At 37.8% G+C, this 18429-nt stretch overlaps 1 protein-coding gene across 5 annotated transcripts in view; it reads left to right on the top strand.

Moving 5' to 3' along the window:
- The window catches only part of MAP3K7 (mitogen-activated protein kinase kinase kinase 7), a 65612-nt gene extending 47520 nt beyond the window's left edge, over window positions 1-18092 (top strand). For 3 of the 5 annotated variants that reach the window (XM_075923896.2, XM_075923897.2, XM_075923898.2), the window contains 5 exons: window positions 1044-1111; window positions 10823-10937; window positions 13307-13368; window positions 13928-14043; window positions 17273-18092. In XM_075923896.2, coding sequence (XP_075780011.1) covers window positions 1044-1111; window positions 10823-10937; window positions 13307-13368; window positions 13928-14043; window positions 17273-17453 — 542 coding nt within the window. In that variant the 3' untranslated portion in view covers window positions 17454-18092. Of the gene's footprint in view, window positions 1-1043; window positions 1112-10822; window positions 10938-13306; window positions 13369-13927; window positions 14044-17272 lie in introns of those variants that run through there. The other 2 variants (XR_012902602.2, XM_014578686.4) reach the window with 2 other exon arrangements.
- Window positions 18093-18429: the final 337 nt, after the last annotated feature.

Genomic DNA, 18429 nt, shown 5'->3' with positions numbered 1-18429 from the left:
AATAAACTTATATTTAGAAAGTTTGCAAAGTCATATTTGAACAATATGTAAATGTCTAAGTTTAAAAAATGAGCTGCATGTTACAAAACATTGATTTATTTTCTGACTGTTAAAGAGTATGAGGGTAGATGTTGTAAATGTTACAGTACGCATTCTCAGTGCTGTTCTAGTAGAAAGTTATATAATGCAGGTTGAAGACCAAGAATTCTGAGTATTGTCAGCTGTTACTCATAATATTTTGGTGTTTCCTTTTGGACAGCTGACCTGTCATGTTAGGAGTCCATATAAACAATATTAAAAAATCAAAGTTGAGGGAAATTCAGTTGCTTAATGCATAGTATTTTACATAAGATTTAATTTCATAAACATTTATTTGATGGTATACCAGTATTAACTTTTCAGTTCTCACTAGTGGATAATTACTAATGGGTAGAAAGAAAACAGAAAAGATTATGACATTGTGTTTAGTAGATTAATATGTGATTTAGATAGAAAACCCCTATGCTGATTTTCAGATTAGGAACTGTTTATGCTCATAAAAAGATGACCAAGAGCTTTCATTTTGACTTGAGGTGAAACAAGTTTTCTTCTAGCTTCTTAATATAAGTGACAGGAACATAACATAGACAGAAGGCTTTGCTGTGTGCTACTTTAGAGGACAACAGGTTAGAGCTGGCAGCATCTTATCGTAGCAGCCTTGCTCTAGAAATGCCCATAACGTAACTCACTTGAAATAGATGTCGTCATCAGCCTCAACCTCCAAGTGCTAAGCCTGTTAAAACACATGTGACAGAAGATGGTGGAGTACAGTGCAGAAGCTATTCATGTGGTAGGAGTGGTTATTGTATTAGGAGATACTTTATGTTGACAGGCCAGCATTTTTTGAGTTAAAATTCTGCAGCTGTCTCTCTCTCTCCCACTTTCTCTCTGTGGATTTGTACAAATTCCAAGCTCCTGCTGCAATAGTCGCACCCTTCTTATTTTGTTTCTGAGCAGATTCTAGTGTTTTGTTTTGTCTTTTCCCCCCCCCCCCCCCCCCCCAGGAGGAAACGGACAACAGAGACGGAGATCCATTCAAGATCTTAGTGTTGCTGGAACTGAATCCAATCAGGTAAAATCTTTCAGCCCGTGGCTTCTTTATTTGTCTTTCATGAACATTTAGGTGAAATCAACAGTTATCTTATACTATGGAGAGCTGGTCTTTTAAACTTTGTGTGATTAGGGATCATTTAATTTACAAATTATAGTGCCTCTTTTACCACCTAAAATAAAACATGTGAAAGGGCAGATTATGAAAGATGTCTAGGTGCCAGTTTCTTGGTTATAACTTGCGTAAGTAGCACATGTAACATTCAAAAACATTTTTTGTTTGTGCATGCTGCATAATTTTGTATGTACTAATAATGAACCTCAACGTAGTATTATCAAATCTAAATCATTATGGTGATATCTCTCCACTTTTTTTTTGGATTAAAATGTAATAGCAAAGTAACATAGCAAGGTCTTGCTCCTAAGACGTCAATACTTTTACAAGATATTTGCTAGTATCTATTGCTTTTTGTGTCATGGTGTCTGGATACCATGGTAACAAGCATAATGATACAGTCTAAAGTATTAAATGTTAAAATTAAACAAGATATGTCTCAAATGCCAGAGTACAGTTAGTGTTGCGTTAGCCTTGTTTCTTTTGTCTTGTTCATTTAATTGCTAATTTGTCGATGTTGGTAATTCACAGTGAGTTTTTGATCATTAGTGTGAATTAGCAAGGTTCTACTGTAATTTTAAGATCCCTGCTGTAGTTTGAACATGGAAAAATAGGAGCTCTGTGTGATAATCAGGTTAATCAGGTTTCCATATTAAACAGGCTACTGCAGTAATCCAAAATAGGTGGTAATTTTAGGGGTGTATACTCATCAAAGAGATTAACATTTGATCTCTCTTCAGTTTCATGAAGTGTTGTAGCAACACAAATCTTGTCCTATCCCCAAAATCTAGTTTGTCTAGTATATTTGTGAATATGTGCATAGATCAGAAGAAAACGGGATCAATTTTTTAAATTCAGAACACTTTCATTGTACATAGAATGTAAGCAGGGCTTTTTAAAAGAATTCTACAAATACAAGCACAGTAATAAATCATTCTCCGTTTATTTAGTCATACAGTGTAATTAAAGAAAGGATTTGAAACTGAACAATTTTTACTTACTGCTTTGTAATATGTTTACCTGTTTTATAATTAAGGTTTGAGTGCATGTCTGTCTCACCCATATGACACTGTATTGTGCAGTATTAAATATTTTGATGCAGGTTGTTTTATTTTTAACTTTCAGTTCTTTTTGTGGGGGTTTTTTTTGCGGGGAGGAGGGGCATTTAAAAATGATTGTTTGCAGGTACCAGATAATACCAGTAAGCTAGAAATATAGCATCTGTATTGGATCTTTTTAACTCTCGTACACCCTGCCTTTGAAAGCTGCTTGTGCTACATTCTTAGGGATTCTAGTTGTGTTCCTGCCAAATAATTGTTCTCTTGACCAGAATAGTAGCAAAAGTCTTTTTCACCCCAGTTTTCTTCTGGTACCTTTGTACAGAGAGGAAAATGTGGAGTTGGAATAGCTTTCACATTTTCCCATTTTTCCCTCCTACCTCTGCCAAGCTAAGGGTTAGAAATCTGTAACTCTTTTGTTTTACATTTCTGCTAAGTCTGTCAATCTGAAACTCTCTTCAGACTTTTTTTTTTCATTTTGAAGTGCTCTAGTACACATTTGAATAATAGTGAAGCATACAAGATAACTAGAATAAAATAACACCTCAAATGTCATAAAAATACACAGTGGATAACATTTTAGACTTTCGGTTTAAATAAGTTTTTGCTTTTGAGGTAGATTGAACGGAAAGCAATGAGAGCCTTAGAGATAGACTTTTCAATTTGTAATACCAAGTCAAATCTTTTCGGTCCCCAAAAAAATGAGTGCAAAAAGCAAGCTTGACTCCTAGATATTGCCCTCTTCAGTTTTCACTCGAGTGGGTCTTTGTCCAACTAGCTCAGTGGTTCCCAAACTTTTCGGCATCATGCCTCCCTTTTGATTTTTGAGAAACCCTCACGCCCCCCACCTCTTCTTTACCATCATCCAACCTCAAAATTTAACAAAAAATTCAAAAAATTCAATTTGTAATTTAAAATTAAAAATAAACACAAATAGTTTTTCTTGGCACAAAAATTTAATAAAAATGTAATTTAACATAAGAAATAGTACTAACAAACTGAATTTAATGTGAAGGATGATGTGTTTTCTTCACGATTTTGGAAATCCTAGGTTTGAAAGATGTAAGTGCGAAATGCAAATCATTTTTGACATCCAGTCAATTTTTTTGTTTTTAATGTGACTAAACTTGAAAAGCTTTTTCCACAGAGGTACGTTGACGAAAATGGAATAATACATAGTGCTTCTTCTCCAACTTTTGAGTACATTGGGAAATACTTTATCCAAAATTCCTGTGTTTTTGAAATTCTTTCTCACTTGAATCATATTTTATTTTGAGTGATTGTTCTTGCAATACTTCTGGCAATTAATCAACATCAACGTTGAATGCATTGCATACTAATTTATGAATGGGGTCGCCAGAAAAGTTGTCTGTAAAATAGCTGATGAATTCGTCAGCCAGGCAGTCCAGATGAAACACTATTTTGTTCTTCACATCCTCTTTACAAACTTCTTGGAAACCTTCATTTTCAGCGAGTGATGAAAATGTTGGAAAAGACAAAAAGTTAGGCGTCTGAGCTTGTGTTTGATGTTTCCAAAGCTGGATTTTTACCATAAATACTTTGATGGCATCATAGTGCACTATAATGTTTGCAGCATTGTTTCCTTGCAGCTTCAAAATGTTCAAAGATTAAAAAATGTCCATCAGGTATGCCAGTGAAAGTTCAAATGTTTGGTTTGTAAATATCTCTCTCCTTTCTTCTGTTGATTGAGGAAAAATTCCACTTCGTCTTTTAGTTTGAATAATCTCAAAAGCATGTTAACTTTGTAAAGCCATCGTACTTCCGTGTGAAACAAGAGTTTTATGATCTGCTCTCAAATCTATGCAAAGAGCATTAAAAAGTCTCATAATTAAAGCACTGTTCTTCACAAAATTGACAACTTTGATGGCCAAATTCAATGAGTCACATAGGTCATCTGGATGGGTTTTAGTGGCTAATGCTTGTCTGTGTATAATGCAGTGAGTTGTGGTTACGGCTGGATTTTTTTTCTTTCACCAACGTCACAAATCCAGAGCGAGAGCCAAGCATTGCTAGAGCACCATTTGTGCATACCCAAACCAGTTTTTCCCATGAAAGTCTAATTTCTTCAAAAAAGTTGGAAATCATTTTCGTAATATGAAAAGCCTTTTATGTGGTCATCAATTTCTTCGAAAAAAGCAGTTCTTCTTTCACAGTTCCATTGTTAATGAATCAAATGTAGACAAGCAACTGACAGTATTGTGCTACATCAGTGGTATCGTCGCACTTAATTGCAAAAAAAGGAGAAGCCAACACTGCCTCCACAACTTGAAGTTTAAGATCTTTCACCAGTTCATCGAAATGACATTTCACGGAATTGTCAGAAAGCAAAACTTCCAATAGATTTTTCTTGCTTTCGACACCAAGCACAATATCAGCTGCTTTCAACAAGCAAGAGTGTCTCTGATTATGTGCGCTTTCTTGGCTTTAGTGATGAGCAATGACAGTTCATAAGAAGCTTCTATCACTTTGGCCGATGCTTGATGAAAAGCTCCGGTAGTGTCCAGCTTCATGCGTTTCAAAATTTGAAGTTTAGTAGCAAAAACTCTTTTGGTTTCTCTGTCAAAGCACAGTGGTTCGTCAAGTGTCGCTCAGGATGGCTAAGAACTGTGTGGCATACTACGCATTGAGGATGATCAATCTCATTTTTTTTCCATGACGGTGAAGCCATACTTAATGTAGTCTTCATTGTACAGTAAAACTTCATTAGTCCCGCATCCAATTGTCCGGCACTCCTGATAGTCCGGCATCAACTGGAACCCGGAACTGCTCGGGTGAGCCGCTCTCACAGCCAGGCCGCAGTGACCCGCGCCATTCCACTCACAGTCCCCAGCACACACAGCGTCCGGCCTGCACGTGCTAGCAGCCAGCCGCAGAGCACAGGCATCTGCTTCGGGATCCGGACATAAGGTTGGGGGAAAAGGGGGATTGGGTGACAGCAGGGAGGGGAGGTGTTTGGCTCTGGGGAAGGGGGCGTAGGGTACCCGTGGGATTTTGGGCAGGAGGAATGGTGCTTGTGGGGGGTTTGGGCAAGGGGCAGACCCAGGCTAGTAGATTGTGTGCTCCAGCCCGGGGGCTGGTGGGAGGAGGAATGGAGCACTTGTGCATGCTCCTCATTGCGGGGGGGGGGGGGGGTGGAGTGGGCCTGAGGCTCAGATATGAGATCCAGGCAAGCCAGGTGCTGCATCTAGCTCCTGGGCCTGAGATTCTCCACCCCTGCGCTACAGCACTGTTTGCTTCCATTCCCTGTAAACCCTTGTGCTGCCCACACTGCATTGGTTGCCCATGAAATGATAGATGATCTTCACAATGCTGGTTACAGTCTATAAAGCCTTAAATGATTTAGACCAGTGGTTCCCAAACTTTTCGGTATCACGTCCCCTTTTTGATTCTTGAAAAACCCTCACTCCCCCACAGCAAAACTTGTTGAGCAAAAAAAAAAAGGGGGGGGGGGACTGACCAGGGCAGCAAAACTTGATGGGGGGGCGAAGGGGGTCTGGGTTGCCTCGCGCTCTCCCTGGAATTTCCCCCCCCCCCCCCCCCCGGCGTTTGGGAACCCATGATCTAGACCTAATAAATTGAAGATTGCTTCTCCCTCTCTGCTCTATCATGCTCTTTCGTTTATCAGTTCGGAGGGGGAGGGGGAATGGCAGGAGTTAGCAGTAGGTTATTCTCCTGAATAAAGTTATTCTCCAGAATAAGAGGTGTACTTACCCCAGCACTCTTTCTTAGAAACACACTGAAGATCAAACATGGAAAACTTTAAAAGGAGATACAACTTCAGGTGCTGGATGGGTGAACATAAATGCTAGAACCACCCTTCTTCAATTCCCAAAATATGGTATATGAGTTGACAGTCGTGTCATGGAGGACAAATATAATCTAGGCTAAATTCAGTGTGCATACCATTTTAAACTATTTTTAATTTTAGTTTACCATGTCTTCAGATAAATTTGTACAGTGCCTTGCACAATGGAGTTCCAGTCCTGCTGAGTGCATCTGAGCACAACTGCAATATAAATATTAAATCATGATCAGTCTTCATCCTCATCTTATAGTTCCTCTGCAAATCCTAATCTCACTGTCATGATGATTAAAAAACATGCATCATATGGTCATAAGAGCATAAGAATGGCCATACTGGGTCAGACCAAAGATCCATCTAGCCCAGTGTCCTGTCTGCCTACAGTGACCAATATCAGATGGCCAATATCAGATGCCCCAGAGGGAGGGAACACAACAGGTAATCCTCAGGTGAATCCCTCTCCTTTCATCCATTTCCAGACAAACAGAGGGCAGGGACACCATTCCCACCCATCCTGGCTAATACCCATTGATGGACCGAACCTCCATGAATCTATCTAGCTCTCTTTCGAACCCCGTTAAAGTCCTAGTCTTTACAACATCCTCTGGCAAGGAGTTCCACAGGTTGGCTGTGCGCTGAGTGAAGAAAAACTTCCTTTTGTTTTAAACCTGCTGCCTATTAATTTCATTTGGTGACCCTTAGTTCTTATATTGCAGGAATAAGTAAATAACTTTTCCTTATTCATTTTTTCCACACCAGTCATAATTTTATAGACCTCTGTCATATCCCCTCTTAGTCTTCTCTTTTCTAAACTGAAGTCCAAGTCTTTTTAATCTGTCTTCATATGGGACCCATTCCAAACCCCTAATCACTTCTGTTGCCCTTTTCTTAACCTTTTCCAATGGCAAGATATCTTTTTTGAGATGAGGCAACCACATCTGTGTACACTATTTAAAGATGTGGGCATACTGTGATTTTAATATAGAGGCAATAAGACATTCTGTGTCTTATTCTCTGCAGCTTTTTTAATGATTCCTAACATTCTATTTGCTTTTTTGACTGCTGCTGCACATCGAGTGGATGACTGCAAGATCTCTTTTGAGTAGTTATAGCTAAATTAGCTAAAGGTCTGTGTGTACGTTGTCTTTGGGGAAAAAAACTAATGTGTAAGAGGGAGGTTTGGAGTTCTGAGTGTTTTTGTCCCCTCCACCATGTCCCTCTCCCCTCCCTCCCCCCCCAAAAAACTAATCACAATCATCAGAGATTTTGTCTTTCTATTTGTCTGATTTTGTTGTCTGCGTCAAGGGAGACCACTTGTTCTCCCCCTCTTAACATCAGAATTCATATTTTGTTGTTATACACTTGATTTCTACCATTTGCAGTTGGAGGACAATCACAATTATATTTTATTGTATTGCTGGTGTGATTGAAGAGTTATATAGCATCTAATTCCTGCCATCGAATGGCATTATCAGTGTGGTCAGCCTAATGCTCTGCACATAATGATTTGCTGCTTGGCTGAGTGTTGCATTGAGATCATGAACAACTGAGCACACTAAGCCTCAGGGCTTTCAACCTCTTCCAGTTTTTTAAAACCCATATTAAAATAAAAAAAATGGGACTCCCAGTTCCTCCAGTGTCAATCCATAAAGAAAGAGCTGGTGGATCCGTTGGGACCTCTTGACAACCTCCAGGTTAAGTACACATGCCCTGAGTCACATTTTGTTTAATTTTATCCAGGTCAATGTTCTTGATGTTGAGTCTGAGCTTGTTCCCATTAACTTCACTGGTGTTGGATTGAGCTTCTGTTTGTGCGCAAGTGCTGCATTTCCATCTATTTCCAACAGTGATCAATCTTTCTGTGCCAGCGTTCTTGCCTCAAAATGACCTTTGGTCTTTACTGGTTGTATATTTGTTTTTAAATTGCAGTATTCTAACTTTCCTTTTTATTCTGTGATCTATTGCATTGCTATCTGTGCCTGTAACTTTTTTGAATACACTTCTACAGCAGTAGCATCTGGGGTAACTTAGTATTTGAACTACCATTATAGAGAAGACATGGGATTTATAGCTGTTGCTATGATAAAATAGATACTTTTCCTACATTTTCTTTCCTTAAATTGTCAACTATTCATATTTCACACAACTTCTTGTGAAGTGGAAAACAATGCAATAGATCACAGAAAAACATGTATCAGATAATATAAAGCAATTAAAAAGAAGCATGTGAACACTGTTTTATACATACCCACTGAAGAATATTTAACATACATGGACCCTTTCTATTTATTATTGGTAATGAGGTCTAAATAATGTTGTCTAAGAAGTGACTGTGTTTATTGGCATATCTCAATAATCTAAATGTAGCAGAGTATTTCATATATTTGTTTTAAAGGATAATTTCAGCTAGAACATTTTTCGCAAAAAAAACTACCTTATGCCCAATCTAATAAAAGCCTTCCTCAATTAATGTCATTATTTTTTCCATAAGGAAGACTGTTGGCTACTAAGTTTTATATAGTGTTGAAAATGTTCACTCTATTTCAAAAGATGTGGGGTAGTTATTTCGAGACACCTTTGGTATCCCAAAATAGCCTTGCAATGTAGACTTATTCTAGAACATTTCAGTAAAACAGATTCGCCCAATATCAGCAGAAAGACTCAACCACATGAGCTTCTTCCAAATACATAAATCAGTTCTAAAGTCTGGTATTATCTCAGAAATGTCTTCAGTTTGTATTTAGCACAGCCCTGTTTTTGTATAAGACCATGAAATGCAGAATAATTAAAACGGTACAATAAAAACCACTTCAGAGTTTCTTCCTCTGGTGCATTTGATACTGACCTCTGTCACAGACAGGTTACTGGACTCATTGACAAGTGTGTAATACCTTATGGCCATACCTTTTGATTCTTCAGGGTCTGGAATTCTTTCTTGTTTGCATTTACATTTCAGGTGATGAAGTAGAATGCACTGGCATCAGAAAGTGACCCAAAGAGTTAAACTTAATTGGTGGAAATAAGTTTGAGGGAAGAAAGTCAGAATGTTAGTGTACTACAACTTTTTACAGATTATTCTTAATTTTAAGAAGCAGATGTACTGAATGAATATAATCTGTTTGCATATATACATATCTCCATTATAACTGAACAAGAGTAATATTTTAAATTGTCTGAAATATAATAAACCGACTAAACTGAGTTAGATGTCTGATTTTTTTTTTTTCCCCTGGTTTACCCCCAGATATTTTAATTGCATTATTATAAATAAGTTTTATTAAAATAGTATAGGATTGAGTCTGGGTTTTCTTATTTGTGTGTGCGCACACATAGGGCTTGCCAAGCGGCGGCGAGCCGCGCATGCGCAGATCAGGCAGTGCCAGCTTGTAATCAACTTGCCACGGTCGAGTAGATTACATTATTTGTCGAGCCGTGTGTGTGTGTGTGTGTGGACGTTTAATTGCCTGATTCGAGAGAGACTTAAACTATTGCAATTAGTAGAAAAAGAATATTATAAATTTAGTCAAAATAATGTATACCTCAGGATGTAAAAACGTGTTCATATTTGGATTTTGATTTAAAATTTACACTTATAAGACTAAAATTATTAGTACAATAAAGTTGGAAAATTAATGACAAGCTTAACTTTCAAGTACTAAATGTGTTATAAAAACTATAGCAAATTTAAACTTTTGGGAACACTTAGGATGTTTTTGGTTTTTTCAGGCTTTTTAAGAAAAATTCACCTTATGACTAACTAATTCAACATTCTCCCCCCAAAAAATTGAAGGAGCCTGTACTTTTATCAAGTCTTTGTTTACCATAATACATTTTAAAATAGCGAGTCTATCAAATTTTAAATCTTTCTTATGCAGTATCTTACCTGGGAAACATCTCACAAGGAGGAATGGAATAATAGAAAGACATAGTCCATTTAAAAGTCAAACTTTGAGGAGGAGTAATGGGTTAGGGTAAGAGTGAATTTTATAGCATTTTTAAAAGAGGATTACTAGCCTTTTAGGCTAGGCGAGAGAAGTCTGTTTCTTGGGTTTCATTTTTCTTTCTTGTTCTTGGTTAAAATATTTCATGTGTTTTGTAAAGATGAATCATGTAACCTGAGCCTTGAACAGCTCAAATTCTTACGTATGATCATGACATACGAATCCTTGTAAGAGCTGTCATATAATACATAATAGTGTACTGTAGTCAGAATAACATTTGAACTTCTTCCAGCTGTGTGCAGTTGTTTAATTTCTTATTACTGGAGCACTTGAAATGAACTTGGCTCCTTAGTTTTCTGATAGGCGAGAGTCAAGATGTTCTAGTGTGAATGTAGCTTCTGACTCTACACAAAATTTTTGCAGTAGAGTCTAATGGGATGCTCAGAATGGAACCCTTTGAATACATTGCATAGCTTTTATCTTAGTTTCTATACACTGAAGTCAAAAATCATCTTTTGGTATTTTTGTTCTCTTTTACACTTTTAAAGATAAATTTTAGATCAGGCTGAAATGATCCCTGTGTAATTTTATATATGCTTGTAAAGCTTATTAAGCCTTTTGAGAACGTCCAGGATAAAAAGAACTGTAGAAATGACCGTGCTTTTTTCTTTATATCAGTTACTCATCTCAAAAAGGGCTAGTAAAACAAATTATTGTACTGGTCTTCCTTCTCTTGTTTTGTCATTGTCACATGAGAATGATGGAAGTGTCTCTTAATTTTGTTTTATTTATGCAGGAGAGCAGAAACAGCAGTAGATCATCCAGTCCTAGTGTGAGAATGATCACTACCTCAGGACCAACCTCTGAAAAGCCAGCTCGTAGTCTTCCATGGACACCTGATGAATCTACAGGTGATGCTTGTGCAGTTCTTGTTCTTTTGTTTGTTCTTGTCTTTAACATTCTGAAAAGTTTATTTTATAATTTATTTTGATTCAGATAAGTGGGTGTGTGTAAACTTCACAAAGAAATTGAATAATAGAGCAACTGTTTGATTTAGTTTTGTGCCTCATTTAAACCTTTACTGCAATTTGTTCATTGGTTGTACAAATTCTTTAAGTATACTCCATGAAATTACATCAGTTCTTAGCTATAGTTCATTAAAAGCAAAATAATTAATGTTCCTATGATGCTACAATAAATATGATATTCTGCTCAGCGTTTTAGAACATGCAACAAATGTTTACTTGCAGCCTCCATCCCTGTTGCTCCTAATGGCTGGAAATTGCAGCCAATGGGAGTGGCGGGGTGGGGGGCTAGTAGCAGCAAGCACAGGGTGATACAGAGCCACCTGTGCTCCCTGGGTGTGGTGCCAAGTAGGCAGCCCAATCCCCACACCTCCATCTTTAGCCTGCTCCTGCACCCTGCCTTTTGCCTAGACCCCACATGCTCTGCCCTCTCCCACACTCTCCATCCCAGGCTCTGCAACTGGCACTTCACTTCTGAACTCTACCCTCCTCCCCCCCCAACCCTAACCCGGCCCTACCTCCAGACCACACCTGAGAGTGTAGAGGTCCCCACAATCAATTGGCCCCAAACGCCCAGAAGAGTTAATCCAGTCCTGGGGGCATGTCCTGATCCTCAATTTCTCCACTACTCCCCCATCTTGTGCATTAGCTCCATGGGGTAAAGTGAGATGAGTGTCTCTTTTCTGCTTCTCAGTTGGGGCACATCTGTGGGGGTTTTTTTCTCTTTCTCACTTGGGGGTCAGGCCAATGAGATGTGTTTTGGGAGAGGGAAGAGTTGTTTGGTTTTTTTGCTTCTCACTTGTGTGTGCACCTGCTTTTCTGTGGTTCCCCGACCCAAAGCACTTTCCCCACCCTGTTTTATTTGTATGTGAATATTATAAATATACATGTCTAGATTTCAGTGAGCCATCTTTTTGGATAAAGTACTACTCAGGATAAGTAAGCATTGTAGATTCAGGCACATATCTCTGGAGGGATAGAAGAGGGGGAGAATATGGGATAATGTGCAGTTACAAAGTGATGCAGAAAAACTTTCATTTTAAAAGTGTGTGAACATTTCTGATTACCATAGCATCCCTTTTTTTTTTTTTTTTTTTTTTTTTTTTTTTTAATAAAACAGTTGTATACTCATAATGTTATAGTGGAATCTTATTAAAGAAGTCCTAGACTCAGTCCTTACAAGCCATTATAAAAGCATCAGTACTTCAGTATACTAACACAGTGGGTTCTCTGTGACATTCTAAGGTGGACAGACTTTGACACATTTGCCAAAGAAATTTTATGCAGGAAGCGAAGTCCGGAATCTTGGCTCCTTTCTAAGGATAGTCTTAGTTCATGGCTTGCATAAATCTGACTGTGAAAACAATGCAAGATATCTGAAAACTATTTCAAAAAGTTCCTCATTTTAGGGCAAGTTATAGCCCTCTCTTTTTGGTATTTGTGATTAGTCATTATCCCCTCATTCTCATTTTGCTGTTTAAGGGGGGAGTGGGAAGAAGCAGTTTCTCATTTTCTGCACTTCCACTTCCTTTGTATTTTGAAATTGCTTTTAGAGTTCAGTAGTCTTTGAGGAGCAATACCTTTTCATTTTTGCCACCACCATCTCTACTTTACAGCAGGTGCTTTTGGGGTGTGACTAAGCAGCCCACTTCTTTCCCACTTATCCTCTACCATTTGCTCTCCTGATAAGTCTCACAGTGCTGGAACCCAGTAGTTTCTTCACTTAACCCTGCTGCTGTATCTTGAGATTTAGCAATAGCCTTATGTCCCTCAGATCTTGGGCTTCTGAAGACGTAAAGCATGTAAGATTCCAGAAGCACATGGTGTAGTTTTGAGAGAAAGTTCTGGGAAGGCCCATAGTGCTCTCTCTCTGGAAGAGAGCAACAGCACCCTGGCTCAACAGAGATGTTATAGATTCCCTGCATGACTCATCTGCTCTCCCTAAGAGCATTGGAGAGATATGTGTCCTACATCATATTTAGCAGATGTCAACTAAAAGGATATCCACAAATTTATAAAGGTGTAATATTTTGTTTCTTTTTTTGTATAAAAGATCATACTCAAATGTCATTTTCTACTAACTTTAATAAACACAAAGCAGAAAAAAAATGATCACTCTGCATATTGATGTTTAGTTTTGTTAAGTAGTAATCCATATTTTATAAGGAAGTGTAGTTTCTTATGAATGTCCTACATGGAATTGTACAGTTAACTCAATTAAAAATATATCATAGTTATGGTGGTATTTGTTACAGATACCAATGGGTCAGATAACTCCATCCCAATGGCATATCTTACACTAGATCACCAGTTACAGGTAATAATTGTATATCTTATGAGTGATTTGAATTTAAATTCAGTCTAAACTAGCCTTAAAACATTCCCCTGTTATATAAATATGAGCTAAAATATTGTTTTGCATATTCATTGATGTTTGTGTCCTGACTAACTTTTGAATATGGCTAAAGAACCTTATTCTGTAACCTGAGATTGGTTGACTCAGATTTAATCAAGCTTTTAAAAATAAACCCTGGGAAAATATGATCCTTAAAACAAATTGAAATCTTAGTTTAAAAGTCTGAATTCAAAATTTGCTCAGGGTCATAGAATGAAATGCTGCAGTCTCATCCCAACGTTTTGTTCAATGGATGATCATCATCCTTTGTTACAAAGTGATAGAGCAATAAAATAAGATGTTTGGTCTGATACAGCTTTTGCAACAATGCACTAAGATTTTCCAGGGCAGAGTTTAACACTTATTTTTAAAACCTTACTAGTTTCTGAAAGCTGGTATAAATATATTGCAGACACATTCTAACACACTATGTATTGAGATATCAGTTTATTAGATTTTAACATGTCTGATTTATTTTCAGCCTCTAGCACCATGCCCAAACTCCAAAGAATCTATGGCTGTATTTGAACAGCACTGTAAAATGGCACAAGAATATATGAAAGTTCAGACAGAAATTGCATTGCTATTGCAGAGAAAGTAAGTAAAATGCTTGTAAATGCTTTCTGTTCTTCTGTACAGATTCCTTTTACTTTACAATAATAATGCTATTTTAATCCAGTAATTTCTCATGTAGAAAAATCAATGCACCATTCCCAAATTACATTCCCAAAAATTACAGAATATTTGTGCTCCTGACCATAAATCTATTAACAGTAGCTGAAAAAAAGTATGTTATATTTGTCTTCTGTAATATCCTCTGTAAATTTTTACATTATAAAGCTTGTAACACCTATGTATGGCAATCAGTAACAGCTGCTTACATTAGCTGGCAATTGCAATAAGCCTCAAAAGAAAAGCAATTTAATTTCATAATAGTTAACTATTAAAATATGTATTTACATTTTTAAATATAATTTTTGCGTAGTTACTTCGCCAGTGTATCAACACACTATCAAGTTTTATATCACACTATCAATTTTGATCACTAGATACAATTAAATAACACAAATGCAAGACTTCTTGCCCCTAAAGATTTAAGTTCCTATCTGCCCAAAATATGTTATCTTTAAGGACCTTAGTAATCTAATGGATGTCACAGAGTTGAATTGAAGCATGTGATTGAGTTCTTTCCTGGATTGGACCCAAAGTGATCACTAGGTCAGAATACTGGCCTTCAGTACATCTGTGTTTGCCCTGCCTCGCCGCACTGTAGGTTCCATACCCTTTTCTAACGTTGGAAAGCAATGTTGGGGAGGTCGCATACATGGAGCATTGAAGTTGGAGATGGGAGTAACCAGCAAATTGCCAACCAGTGGCTGAGGTAAGATAGGTGGGAAGAGTGAGGCTTTCAACTCTCTAGAAAAGGAGCTGTCCTTTGATGTTAATTGGAGGTGGACCAGAGAGGAGAGGTGGCTAAAGCACCTGTACAGTGGAGGTCACAGGAGCAGGGGAACAGAATGGGACTTCTGATTGGAGAAGAGGACAAAATATGGGCAAAGTTAACTTTGCTCCTCTGTTTCAGCTTAAGGATGCTGAGGGTTAGGGTTTCCAAACTATTTGCCCTCGGGTTCTGAATTTTAAAATAATATAGTCTCCCTCAATATATAAAAACAAGTTATTCCTGTTGGACAGTCTGCACAGCCTTGCCTCTATCCCCCTCCCTGGTGCTCTGGGAAGGGGGGGAGGGGCAAAGCCAGGAGCTGCATGGCCTTTCTCCTTCTTTCCTCCCACCCCATCTCCCCGGTGCTCGGAGAGAGCGCAAGCCAGGCAGCCCCAGGGTAGGGGGGACTGAGCTAGGGTGGCCTCAGACCCTCCCTGGGAAAAGAGAGCCTTGGCCAACCCCTCAGCAGCCAAGGGAAGAGAGCCAGGCCAGCCTCATCCCAGCCCAGCCCTCCTGTGGCTGGGAAGGGGGAGAGTCAGGGCTGCCTTGGTCTGGAGGGGGGTGCGTGACGGCCGGGAGTGGGAAGAGAGCTGTGGCTGGCCTGGCCTCAGGAGGGGCCTGGCGGCCAGGGAGAGAGAGCCAGGGTAGGCCTCATCTTGGCTCTCCCCAGAGGCCGGAGTTGGGGGAGCTGGGCTGCTTACCCCCAGAGAGGGAAGTTGGTGAGTGTAGCGAGCAGGGGACACTGCCCCCTAATATTTTTAAATAGTATTGTTTCTGAAAATCCTGTAACTACCTATTTTCAGGATGATTTTATTTTTCTTAACTTTAGGCTCTCACCCTGAAGAGCGAGTGTTTTTGTTCATTTCACCTTCCTCTCCAGACTATCCAAACACAAAATTCTTCCATTTTATTGATAAATCTTGTTCTTTTCTTATCCATAATATCTATCCATATGTATTCAAAGAAAAACATTGTTTGTGTTGGCGATATCACGTCTTTATTAGTGAATTAAGTAATTAAAATGGTATGCTGTGGATAACATAAGCTTTCTTACAGTAATTACAGATTTTTCAGTGGGGATTAGTGTCACTAACTTTCTTCTCTACTGCATTGTCTCTTAACATTGATGGCAACTTGTGGTCTTATAAACAAATGATAAAATAAAATGCATTCTAGCTAACTGCCAGATAAATTATTTTGTAAAGTAATAGTTTGCCTACTGAGGTTTTTTTGCTCCTTTAAAAACAGTTACTGCAATACATTTTGAATACTTACTGCATCAGTTATCTTAAATGATAGTTATGAAAATAGTTAACAAGGGTGCAACTGAAAAACCATTTAGTTTAACATTTTTTCCAAAAGAGTTAAACAATTTTCCTATTTTTGCATGTGTTTACACCACGCTGCTTTTTTTTAATAACTCTTGCCATAAAATTAAACTTACACTTGACTTGTCTCATCTCACTATTTCTAAATCTCTTTTTTCTCTTGGCAAGAAGTGAATCTTAGTGCACTGGAGTACTATTTGTCTCATTGCCTTTCATTAAAGGCTTTATTAGAGGGAAGGGTTTGAGTGACAGTTAATAGCAATTACTAATAAATATTCATTGAAAAAACATTCTTTGACAGAATTTACGTTTTAAGGTTCCAGTCTTGCAAATACTTAAGCATGTGAGTCTCATTGAAGTCTGTAGGATTACTTCATGTGCTTAACATTAAGCATGTCTGCAAACGGGCAGGATCAGGGACAAAGTCTAAATGAATTATGGCAAGACATTAGGATTCAGTTATGCCATGAGCTTTGAGCAATCAGACTCCTTCACCTATGTGGTGTCCTAGTAATTTAGAGTAGTGGTGTGCGTGTGTTTGCAGGCCCCATTGCATGAACTTTATTGTAGTTTTGAGCCTTTGCTTAGCGAGATTTTTTTTAAATAATTCTATAGTTTGGAACAATGTATAGAGAAGATGTGTGTTTGTATCTGTAAATATTTTTAAGGCACCATATCTTTCAGTTCATGTATTTGTAAATGTTACTTATTTGCTATGAATCCAGGGAAATGGTGTCTAAATAAGTTTTAAGAATTTATCTGCAGTACTTTGGATTCTGTTAATTTGAACTGAAAAGCTATTATAAAAAAGGCATGAAAAGTTGTTAGGATTTTGATTTACAATTAGTTTTAATTGCATACCAGTAGATTTGATTTGGAAATAGACCATTACTACATATGTTATATTGAGACTGAACTAAAGATTAATAAATGGGTTTTCGGGTTGGGATGAGGGGGGTTGGTTAACTATAAGGCCATTCTGTTGTACTACACTTGAAATGAGCTGGGTCTCTTCATTCTCCTGTAATGTTTTAATCCTGACATTTTTTATCTTTAGACAAGAGCTAATAGCAGAACTGGACCAGGATGAAAAAGACCAGCAAAACACATCCCGTCTAGTACAAGAACATAAAAAGCTTTTAGATGAAAACAAAAGTCTTTCAACTTATTACCAGCAATGCAAAAAACAGTTAGAGGTCATCAGAAATCAGCAACAGAAACGACAAGGCACATCATGATTCACTGGGACCTTTCAATTTTAAAATATGCACAGAAAAGACTTTTGTATTACCCCTTATTATGACAACTCATGAGTGTTAGCTTCTTGGTGTGTTCAGAATGCCTATATTTGTCTTCTACACTTAGAACGGCATTTATTTTCCTTTTCCTATGATGGACATTGAGTTTGAGAGGTTCATTGAACAAGGTGGGAGAACAGTGACTTGAATTAATCACCAGGACTCAGCTTACACAAATACAGTGAATTGTGGCTGTACATGTGCTCAGTGTGTGAAGGCTACCCTAACAAGCATTAAAATGGCTGCTAAATTGGAAGATCTTGTTTTAATTTCTGATGTTACCTCAATAAGAACAAAACAAAAACTTCTGTTGGAGTGGTTTTGTTCTTGTGTCTCATCTCAAGCAAATTTACAGTGACAGTCATTTTCTCATGCACCATGCTGCAGACCTGAACTTGATTGACCAGAGTAATTCATTGTGCATTTGTGATGCATTTTACCTGTAATCTTAGTGCATTTTTCCATGTGCAAAATGGTAGTCAGACTGATGCCAACATCACTGGTTCAGTGCTTGATAGTCCTGCATTTTGACTAATCTGTTTCTTGTAATCTTGCATTCATAAAATAATTGAAGCAAAAGGCTGTATTTTCTTTACTATTTTTTTTATTTTTGGGGGGGAGGGGAAGGAGTGGAGTGGCATGCAGTTTCTCCTAATCATACTGGACAAAAAATGATGAGGGTGATTCATTAAGTAAAATGTTTCCCTTGTATAAAAGAAGAAACATCCAAAATGTGTGGAAGCATGTGTTAAGCTTTAAAACTTTTGTGCCTGTAGCATCTTTGGAAGACAGTTCAGAAAGCAAATGAATATAAAGTTCTATATAATCATTCCCTTAATATTAGATATTGGAATCTTTTAGAACCTTTATTGAAATACTGAAAAGAAAACATCGGTATTCACCATACATGTAAATA

The sequence above is a fragment of the Pelodiscus sinensis genome, chromosome 3 (genome assembly GCF_052426305.1).
Source record: "Pelodiscus sinensis isolate ZL-2025 chromosome 3, ASM5242630v1, whole genome shotgun sequence".
NCBI lineage: Eukaryota > Metazoa > Chordata > Testudines > Trionychidae > Pelodiscus > Pelodiscus sinensis.
Note: the sequence above shows the minus strand (reverse complement) of the source record. Positions and strands in the feature narration are given on the sequence as shown.